At 33.3% G+C, this 11526-nt stretch overlaps 1 protein-coding gene across 3 annotated transcripts in view; it reads right to left on the bottom strand.

Annotated features, from left to right (window-relative positions):
- Positions 1-201: 201 nt before the first annotated feature.
- Vgll3 (vestigial like family member 3) overlaps positions 202-11526 on the bottom strand; it is a 48304-nt gene continuing 36979 nt past the window's right edge. For all 3 annotated transcript variants that reach the window (XM_005334175.5, XM_040286938.2, XM_040286939.2), the window contains exon 4: positions 202-5972. In XM_005334175.5, coding sequence (XP_005334232.1) covers positions 5929-5972 — 44 coding nt within the window. In that variant the 3' untranslated portion in view covers positions 202-5928. The remainder of the gene's footprint in view (positions 5973-11526) is intronic.

Genomic DNA, 11526 nt, shown 5'->3' with positions numbered 1-11526 from the left:
TTGTTTTCTACACCACTCTACACTGCAACATATGTGTCTTGGCTGTAAATAATAACCTCATAATTTGAAAGCCTATGACACAATTTTGAAAGATATTTATAAGTTGTTTAAAAATGAAGAAAACAAAAAAAGAATTTAGCCAATTCTTAAGAAATTCAGATCAAATCAACATTAAAACTACATTAAAATATAAACTTTAAATTCACATTAAATTATTTATTGAACAAATTGAAGATAATGACATCTTTTTCATTACAAAAATTTCCATCATTTTATATCATTGACACATAGGTATGAGTCCTGCATTTAAAGAGCAAATAGAAATGAAAAAGTCTCTTCCCCAACCTCCCACAAAGAAACAAAACATATGATTTCATAATTATTTTATAAAGCCTAAAGTTTTATGAATTACATATTTTTGTTAATTAAGAATGACAGCATAACTAATATTAGTTAATTTTCCTCTCTGAAATCAGATATAATTAAGGTAGGATAATTTCTGACAAAACTAACAAATCTGGATTTGAATGTATTTCAATGCCATAAGATAATATTTTTGTTATGAGTTTTCAGATTACCTAATCAAGTGAATAAAATAAAGTGTAGCATACTGTGTATTTTTTTCCTCTATGAAAAATTTGACTTTACCTATGTTTATGCAATACCAAATTTACTCCATATTTCCCCTTTAAATATATGCACTTTAAAATTATACAAATAATTCACATGAAAACATTTCCCTATATTGTATATCCTGAAAAAAAACTGAATGGAATATTTTAAAATCAGATAGAATATTCAAGATTGTACATAGCCTAAGAAATTAAATCAAGTGTGTAAATAACCATTAACTTTTGCTCTAGCTGCAACATAGAAAATGTACAACTCTATTAGTATAAAGAGATCAATAGAAAACTTCACATCTTATGCATATACCAAACAACTAACTAAAGAGTCTTGTATTCTAAAAAAATTATTCTTAGACCTAAATTTAGTAGTCCAGAAATTGTTAAAAAGGAAGATAATTGATGATGACCTGCCTTTTTCTAGAAGGTTTCCTTAGACAAAGGAATTGGTGAATGATACTTAAATGTATTAGAATTTCATGGAATTTTAAGAGATTTACATAAATTTATTTAATCAAATTAATCTGAGATTTCAAGTGAATATTAGTTTGATTATTTGAAATCATAAAAATAGTTTTCAAGCAAACAAAAAAGCACAATGGAAATAAGAAAATTAAGACATTTAGCAATAATGGCTACTCTAAAAGTTTAAAATCCCCAGAACCACTAAAAGAAAACTCTTAATGCAAACTTCTAAAAAAAATCTGTTCTTTGACCGCTCTCTACGACCACATAACCAAGACATTAACCTTTTGAAGCTGTTGAGATTGAGGTTTCCTTGCAGATGCCACTTATATCCCCATCACCAGAGTCATCCAACTCTTTTATAGCTTATATATTCATTTTCAACATAAATTTTGGATCAAAACATGATCCTAATTTTTCTAAAAACATTTTAACCACATTTTTAATGCCTTGATAATGGATTGAAAGAGCTCTCAAGCCTTTCAATGTTTCTAGAGAGTAAACTATAATTTCTCTCTCAAACAAGTCTTATATTTTCTGAAAGATATATATGTATATATATCTTTTATCTTGCTGGGAGGAAAAAAAATCTGAGTCTTTATGGTCCTGTCCATTAAAATTGGCAGGGTGATTTCATTTTGGTCCCATAGTTTCTACTATCCTGTCAGCTGCGAAGGAGATTCATCACAGGGATTCTAACTGCCATCAATACCCTTTGTAACTGCAATGGTTCGAGTGAACTCTTTCCATCTTCAATAACTGACACAGTGTCAACATCTGCTTCCAATAAAGTTGTTTCTTTTTTTCTCGAGTAGAGTAAATTTGCTGACTGAGATTGTAAAGGGTTGTTTTCCCCCTCCTTTTCATGAGTTCATGGGGGGATATATTTTCCACCATATTTTGCAACTTTTTCTCCAAGGCAAATTAAAAAAAAAAAAAAAAGAAAAACTTGGATAACTTCAGATGACACGTTCTTATTCCAGGTGCCAAGTAAACTCAAAATATAACTGAAAAACATAAACTTTGATGATTTAATGTCACTATCCTCTTAATTTTGGAGATAGCAATACATAGGGACCCTAGATGAATTACATTGTGAAATATGTGAGAAAACTCCAAGTTGGGCCTTCAGAAAAGCAGTCATGTATCTATTTGGTTGCTACAGAAATGCATATGGAAAGTAAAGATAAGGGACATTTGGCAGGTCAATTTAATGACTTAATTACTCATCTCATGGACATTTTTTGATAGCTGTCATTTGTTGAGCACATAATGTGAGCCAGCTTTTATTTTTATATATGTATGATTTACCACTTCTGCAGCCTATTAGGAATTAGTATCCCATTTTACTTAAGAGGTAAATAAGTGAAGTCCCAAATCACACATTACATTGTGGCTAAGCCAGAATTCAAAGAACGGCCTAATATCCAAACTTTCTTCCATTAACTTATTCTGTTCCCTACTCATCTCCCACTCAAAACTCAAACATGTGTACTTTCCTTTTCCACCACAAAATGCCACTGCTCCCAGTGGCTTAATTCAGCAAATACTATTTAATAAAAGGACACTGAGGAATAGAATGTAGCTTCTTAAAATGTCAAGCCAGACAGAAACTCAAAGACTAGACTCTGTCACATATTCTGCAAATCTCAGAATAAAAATGGGCAAACATTATTGGCATAATAAATAATGACCACCTTAAGGGTATCATTTATAATAGTTTCTAGAGTTCTTTTCAAATGTTATAAAATCAAAGAAATCAATTCCTTAATTATTTGCAATTCACTAATTCTCATTTTGTACATTTTTTGAACAATCTTGGCCATTTTTGTTTAGCATAATGTAAATGAACTTATGATCAAAGAGTAGGAGAAAAATTAGAGCAGACAGTGAAGAGAGGGTGGCTGATCTAAGAAAACATACTAGTTTTTAAAAAGTTTACACAGTCTCTTTTCAAATTAACAACGAAGCATCACATCTCTTGTTAGGATCCTAACTTGCCAACATTATGTTGTTTCTTAGCTCCTGGCAATGTAGAGGTGGAAGCACAGATTAGATTGAGAATAAATGAGAAGATTTTCCAGTATTTACTTCTTAGGAGTTTTAGATAGTTGCAGTGGAGCATCCTTTGTAAAAGATTCAAGGGTCTAAGTCAAGTTAGGAAGACCACTGATAGCCTTCAGTAAAGTAATTTAGAAACCTATAAGTTCAGCTGTAGCATTTTGATGGGAGGAAAAACAGACCTAGAAAATGATAGTATTTTAAATGTAAAGGAAATTCAGATTATTGTGCTAAATTACAAACCATCCCATTTTATAACTTCTGGTAGTAATGGTGACATGGCAGGACTAAGGGATGCCAAACAATTAAGAGAATTTGTAAGTAGGCTCTTGCCTCTTTCTACTCAAATTTGATCCACTCCTTTGGTGGCGGTGTGCTAACAATACCTGAGCCTGTTCTCAATGAGATAGCTTATTGATGGAAATTTTCCTATGTAAAAAATAATTGGGGTTCTTCATTTTCTCAGGTTGCCACAGCCAAGAAATGTTTTGTCCATAGTTAACAGAGAGAGATAGAACAAAGTCTAAAATCAGGATGAAGCCAGTTGTTACTCTTTCAATTCAATTCAATGGAGACAAAGGAAAGAAGCAAAGAGTTAATGCTTTTTTTCCCCCTTCTTAATTGAGAAAATCCAATTGAATGATCTGAATGAGTTCAAGTATGACACTGTTCTAAGAAAATTGCAAAGGAAGTTAATAGATGCCTAGGGAAGAGGAGGTAAATAAATAATCCCCAGTGAGTCATCCCATGGGAACTACTGAATGCTTGTTTTTGAAAACTCAAGAGAACTCAAGACAAAAATTGTATAGATTCATCAAACTGTGTGCTCCACATATTTGGCAGATTACAAAAAAAATTGCATCAAATCAAATTATAGGTCAAAATGTACATAGTTTAATCAAGCCACTTCCCTGCAAAGTGAAGTTTATATTATGAGTGGAAGCTTCCTCAAGTTTGGACTTCACATTGGAAAAATGTGTATATTGTTGAGGAGAAGCAAAATATGGAGTGATGAGAATACAAAAGAGTGTACAGATTTACAAGTCAAAGAATGCATCAGGAAAGAAGACTAATGCACAAAACATAGCCAAGATAATATTTGAAAATTACATATGAGAACTCTGTCTACCTAAGCATGTTGTCTTGTCAATGTTTATTCACATATATTATATATGCAACTAAAGATGTTAGTATCACTTCACTGAAAATCTGATTTCTTATTGGTAGAGAGAGATATGAGAAACTTGAGAAACTTTTTATCAAATGAAAACACCTATATTACATTGACTTTTTATATGAAGCCCTGAAAGCAGTTGAAAAGAGGAGAGAATTTTGTCTTTAAATTCCTTACATTATCAATAGCTGCCAACTTCTTAATCCTAATCTTTCCCTAATAGTGTCATAATGATAATTTTTACTTTAAAATCTTAGTTAGATCCTGAGGGCCACATCAAATTGTATCCTCAAATTTAAAATTTTTAGCCCAATTTCAGTAACTGTGGTATAAACATAAATAATCCCAATATAAATTATATTTTGCCCTAAATTTTTAAAAGGATTGAAGCAAGTAAAACTAAATTTGAACAATAACAAAAAATGGCTTGCACAATGCTATTGAAAATATTACTTATAGATTTTTTTTTCAATTTGCAATGATGAGTGGCATGATCAGAAATAGACAGGGCTTTGTGATATGTCTAGTATCTTTCTAGATATTATTCCTTCAAAATCACTTAAAAATAACTTTTGAAATTGCCACTAATGAGTAATAAGAAACACAGAAAATAAGTCATTGGCACGTACAGATCTCATGGTTAAATATATATTTATCCCAGTATAAGTAGTTGTATTAAAACTCTGGTTTGATTTATCAAAGTTGGATGGACTAAAAAGAGGAGTGTACTATAAGTAAATTTTCCATCTAACTGAAAGTTTGTGCAAACTTTCTTCTTAGTCAACTTCTAAGGACTCTTTGGGAGAAATCAAAGTAATGAAATACTTTCTTTAGTGTGTTCCACCCCCTGACCAAAAAAAAAAAAAAATCTCCCTTTCAAAGTTATATATATCACCCAAAACTAAGTGAGCTAGCATGGAATTAAATCTTCACTGACATTTAATGTAAAAACAATACTGCATTGGTTTGGCTGTGATATAGCTACTTTTGTTGAAAGGAGAAAATACTGAACACTTGAGGTAACCTAGAAAGCACAGACAGGAACATATCACACACATTTGAAAGATAAGCATTTAAACATTTTTGCCAGTGCTTCTCTGAGATCAAGTTCTTTAAACAGAACTCAACAATTGTTACAATATTAAAAAAAAAAATACATCCCCCCAAAATAGCCCATCAATGCTAAACCAAACTTTCTGTATTTCTACAAAAATAGATGCACACAGAACTACAAAATTGTATTCCTGAAAGAATGAACATTTTCATTTGTGGTTCATCTTTTCCTGACAAGGTGGCCAGTTGGAAAAAAAAAAAAATGACACAAAAACTATCCCAAGTACTGGTAAAAGCAAGAAAGTAAGGAAGAGTTGCACAGTTGACAAAGGCTCAGATGAGGGAAAAATTAAAACTGCTTTTCTTCAATGACTAGGACCCACTCTGCTTTCTCCAGAAAAGGTTCAAAACCAAAGTAAACTGCCTGCCACTTCCGCTTCTCCTTCCACGTTTCTTTTGTCCCATTGCGGAATGGAAAATCCCAATGGCATCTTTCTCCAGTGGGCCTTTGGATTCAGGCTGCAGCCTGACTTGCTAACACTGGATGCTTCAGTACCAGGGTGATTCCTTGCTCTTGTCTTGATGCTGCAGACCTAGAAAAGAAGAATGTAGATATGAATACACACTGTACTCAAAAATGTGCACAACCTGCAATGCATTGGATATAAAAGCCAAAAAGAATACAGGCAGCTGTGAGAAATGACCTCAAGACAACCTAGTCTCTAAGAAAATCCTGGGCTTCTATTCACAATTTTCAAAAGGCGTACCAACACAATATGTGACAAAAATTCTATATAAGTGTCATTTGTGCAGTAATATATATTATATATTATAAAATATATAGACAGATATATTAGCTATGAGTTTTCTCCTGGTATTGAGTGAATAATATATCCAAAAACATAAACAATAATTTTATTCGTAATTTCAAAAGGAACTGATATTTTGAAGAAAAAAATGATAGCCAAACTTTGGGGTATATTAGCAATATTTTAATAGTTTAGTCACTATCAAAAAAAATGATACTTCAGGACTAAAATGATAAACAAATTATATTGTTTTGAAATATGTTCCACAATGAAATTAGTATAAATTATAGCTAAAAGCCAGATTTATATGAATTTATACTAAAAGCAATGGCACAGATTTTGTAATCCCAGCAACTTGGGAGGCTGAGGTAGGAGGATCTCAAGTTCAAAGTCAACCTCAGCAACTTAATAAGGCTCTTAGCAATTCAGCCAGATCCTCTCTCTAAATTAAAATAATAATAAAAAAAAAGGACTGGGGATGTAGCTCAGTGTTTAAGTACCTTCAATTCAATTCCTAGTCTCAAAATAAATAAATTATGGCTAAAATGGAGTTTAGAATTGTCAGTGGAAAAACAAAAAACAGTATCTAAAGGAAGATATGAGAACATAGTTTCATTTCAACTTATAGCTCAAATTGGAAAGTTTATCAAAGAATAAAACCAGAAAATATGACTCTGATGTAAGTTTAATGCAGTTGACTGATATCTGATAGGAGTAATTAGCATAGCATCCCTAGCTTATATCCACTTGAAGTCATTTAGATTTTGTTTTGCATTTTTCTTTCCAGCTTTATTGAAGTATAATTGACAAGTATAGATGTATATATTTAAGGCATGCATGTAGCACAAGGCTTTGATGTACCTATATACTGTGAAATAACTACCACAGTCAAATTAGTTAACATATCCATCACCTTTTCAATTCCCCTTATTTTTCTATCTAAAGCATATTGTTTGGAAGAGTGAAGACCCCAAACATACTCTTAAATCCTTTAGAATCAAACATCAAAATATAAATGGAAGCCTTAGAAACAAGTGGGGAGGAATGGAATTTGACTGCAGATATGTGGGTGTGAGGGTCTCAGGATATTCTCCTGACTCTTAACACAAAACTGTTATAAATCTGGGTGGACATCAAAAATTAAAGAGTTAAATGACCCAGTATGGTTTTAAGGGTTTATTATTACTAAACTATTTATTCTTTAATTTTTTATATTTGTTTTAATTAGTTATACATGACAGTATGCACTTTGATATATCATACATAGATGGGATATAATTTCTCATTTTTTGGAGTATACATGTTGCAGAATCATATTGATCATGTAGTCACATATATACACACAGTATTAATGTCTGTTTCATTTTACTATTTTTCCTAGCCCTACATCTCCTCCCCTTCCCTCTCATCACTTCCCTCTGCCTAATCTAAAATAACACTATTCTTCCCTAGTGCCCCTACCTTATTGTGAATTAGCATACGCATATTAGAGAAAACATTTGGCCTTTAGTTTTGTGGGATTGGCTTATTTTGCTTCGCATGATATTCTCCAACTTACTCTGGTTTCTCTTCAGATCGTATAAATCTTTTGCCTTTTACTAAAATATTCCTTGTATCTCAATTTATAGAAGAATTTTATCAAATAAGTCAAAACCAGACACAATTAGTCATTGAATGCAAGCCGTCAGATGTCAGACAAATGGAACAGTAAAGATGAGATCAAGAGACAACACAGAGAATTTCAAGTCTGTCTACATTCTATTTCGAATTAGTGCACTGGGAAAGGAAAAAGCAACACATCCCAAATGCAAAAAAAGAAAAAAAGAAAAAAGATACGGTCTTTATTTTTTTTTCCCTTAGGCATACTGGCATTATGTTTAGACGCATAATCAATACTTTTCTTTTCCAATTTCAAAAGGGGAGAGAGAGGGGGATGAAAGAAAAAGGGAGGAGAAGAAGAAATAAAAGGATCTGGGTTGTATCAAGTCACTCGAAGTTTGCTTTACTCATTTTCAAATGATTCTGTGGTTAGAATAATTTGCAACCTGACATAGTCTCTGTTGGGTGACTCTTATAATCTAAACCACCTTTACTGACAATCTGCTGACTACATAAATATTTTTTTCATTATTAAAACGTCTCATCTTCTGTATGACTCAGTGTTTCCACACTTGAAGACTGCATCAATCTATAGGATGTCAGCACTGCAAGTCATGAATATTATTGCAATCATCAAGTGGTTTGACTATCTTTTTTTCTTTTTAAATAAAGGCTATCCCTGGTTTGCTTTGCAAAGACATATGACTCCTTCAAAATTGCATTAGTTTTTTGCCATACACAAGTATTGGATTACTTAAGATAGCCCCGAATTTTCCAAACAGAATAACAGAAGGCATCCTCTCATTATAAATTCATCTCTTTGGTTTTTATTTCCACATCTCTGCAATACTGCAATGTAAACCCCTTTAATAATCAATTCATCTGTGGCCCCAAAAATACTACATATCTAATAGATACTTGGAGTTCTGTTTCTTTTGTGATGAGATATAAATCAAACTTTGCTTTAATTACCAGGAATTCATATCTTAATTTCAAAACAGGCATGAGTGATGCACAAGAAAATGAGCAACCTCCAACAAAAGACCCTTCTAAGTTCAACAGATAAGCAGGGATAATAATTTTTCTAGTTAAAAGACAATCACGAAGGGTAGATCAAGATATTTAATGGTTAGCCAGTACATTTAGCATTCCTGAGAAAGGAGGGGACAAAACTGTTAAACCATGATCTTTGTGTGGTCCATATATATTTGGGATTTCCCAAATGTTCTTGCCACAACAGAATCCAGTCTTCCACCAGTTTTGCTCCTATTTAGGATTTTGCTGCCTCTTTACTTCTTAACTCAAGCCTCCATGGAATGAGTTCACACCACTTCCTGAGACTACTAGCTACTTGAAATCAACTATGCTTACTTTCTTTTATGGAAATTCGGTTTTAATTTTATTGTTTTAGCCTGTGAGATATCTAGAAGAGAAAATAAACAACATAAAAATGATGTTAGCGGACACTTTCTTAGGGCCTGAATATGCCTGGTGCTGTACTAATCGCTTTACATGAAATGTCTCTTTCAATGTTCCCAACCATGCTGGGATAATATTCACTTTATCTATGAGAATTTTGAAACTAAGAGAAGTTATGCAACTATTAGGTGGGAAGGGAGAATTTTAAAAGAGGTGTTTGATGTCAGTGTCAGCAGCCCTAATCACAACATATATGCTCACCTATATGTATATGTTGGCTGTGGGCTGTGGCATTGCCCTAATCCTCTCCACTCTTCAAGTAAGAAACTTCTTCAGAATCAATTCAAGGAAAAGTCAGTCTGGTTTTTTTTGTTGTTGTTGCTGTTTTCTTTTTTAATTTCTTTTGCACTGTTTAGAAACACCCTCATTTAGTAGAATTGATATAGGAATTAACAAAATAGGTCTCAGTGATTTTGCAACAGCTAAACATGTGACTTTTTTCCCAAGATGCAATAAACGATACACGGTAATGCATTATGCTTCAGATAAAGGTCTCTTCAGTGATATAATGTGTATGCCATTATCAACGGATGTGTTTTTCTATGTGTTTTTCTATGTTTTTTTCTTTAATGTGACCACTCTTCCCACTACCACCACCAGACTTCACCATTGTGAATTTTTAAAACATAGAGTGGTCATTTATTTGACTCCTGAGGTATTTGTCAGAAAAAAACTAGGGAACAAAGACATCAAATTGTTGGCTTCAGAGCCTGAGTCTGAAGTTCAGTTTACAGAAAAGCCTGAGAGAAAATGAAAACTCATAGATGCATGTCCTCACTTCTACTCTAATACCACCAGCACTACCACCGGACCAACAGAGAAGGAAAGGAAGAAAAAGGTAGACACAAGAATAGATACTTGGGAAAATTAGGGACAAGAGAGAAATCTTGGTCAACTTGAAGAGGTTCAAAATTTGATTTCCTTTCAAAATTTAAAAAATCTGAGTCTTAGTCTGTTCATGCTGCTAAAACAAATCACTAGACATAAACTGAGTAGCTTATAAACAACAGATATTTATTCATCATAATTCTGGAGTCTGGGAAATCTAAGATCTGAGGCAACTAGAGACACAACATCTGGTAGAGGACTCTCTGATTCAAAGAAGGCATTTTCTCAGTGTGTCCTCAACAAGGTAGAAAGGGTTTGGAGTTTCTCAGAGGCCTCATTATAAGGACACTGATTCCATTTCTGAGGGCTGTTTCCCGGGAGCCCACTCACCTTCCAAAGGTCTAATACCATAGCCATAGGGGACAGAATATTAACATGTGAATTTAGGAGGAGAAACAAACGTCCAGATTATAAAACTGATGACAAATAACAAGTTACCATTATTGGGAACAGGAAAAATCATAAGCTCTTTATGATTTGAGGAGGGTGCATCTTCACAGATTTGCAAAAGGCTATAGGAATAAGGATAGAGAATAGCAACAGGTTGTGTCTAAGTATGAAAAGCTTGGAAACTTCCTGCTCTTCAATTTCCAATTCCTAGAGTTTTGTGAATACATCCTAAAGTTTTCACGTACCCCAAATCAAGAAGGGTACAGAAACTGGCACAGAGGGAATGATGATGGGCTTTGCTGATGGTTTCCATAAGTACCCTAAAGCATAAGAAAGGGCTCAGACCACATCAGAGGAGCATTTTGAATGATCACAAACACAAGGAAACTGAACTCACCACCAAGTTTAATAGGGGGAGACACAGCACAGAGAGTGCACAGAGAATCAGACCATACTTCAGGAGGTAGATCAAGAAACAGGATCAGAATAGAAATGAAATGACCACACCCAGAAGTAAACAGCAACCTATTAGTTGACAAGTTTTTCAATCTAATAACTTCCTAGAAATACAGGGGCAACCACAGGGAAAGCGCAAAGAAATAATTTGAGAAGAGGTGTCAGCTGTAAATGGGAGCTGTTTTTGAATGGAGAGCAATGGAGATATCACCAGATTGGACCAATAATAATCAGAATAAATGAAGCAAAATTTTCTGCAATTACATAGAAACAATCAATTAGGTAACTGAAAAAGTTGCACCTCTGCACAGCTTGGTTGTGGGGACTATCTTGATTGTCAGAGTCACATTCCACTAGAGAAACATGTTCTACTTCTAAGGAAGCATAATCACTTGACAACACACTTGACCACAGCTCTTTACATTGAATGTGCTTCCAATTATTTTTATTGCTGGAGATAAAAGAAGTAACCATAAAATGGGAAACACACTGTTGATAAAAATAGAAGAGAAATAGGAACATAAAC

This window comes from Ictidomys tridecemlineatus, chromosome 3 (genome assembly GCF_052094955.1).
Source record: "Ictidomys tridecemlineatus isolate mIctTri1 chromosome 3, mIctTri1.hap1, whole genome shotgun sequence".
Classification (NCBI taxonomy): Eukaryota; Metazoa; Chordata; class Mammalia; order Rodentia; family Sciuridae; genus Ictidomys; species Ictidomys tridecemlineatus.
Note: the sequence above shows the minus strand (reverse complement) of the source record. Positions and strands in the feature narration are given on the sequence as shown.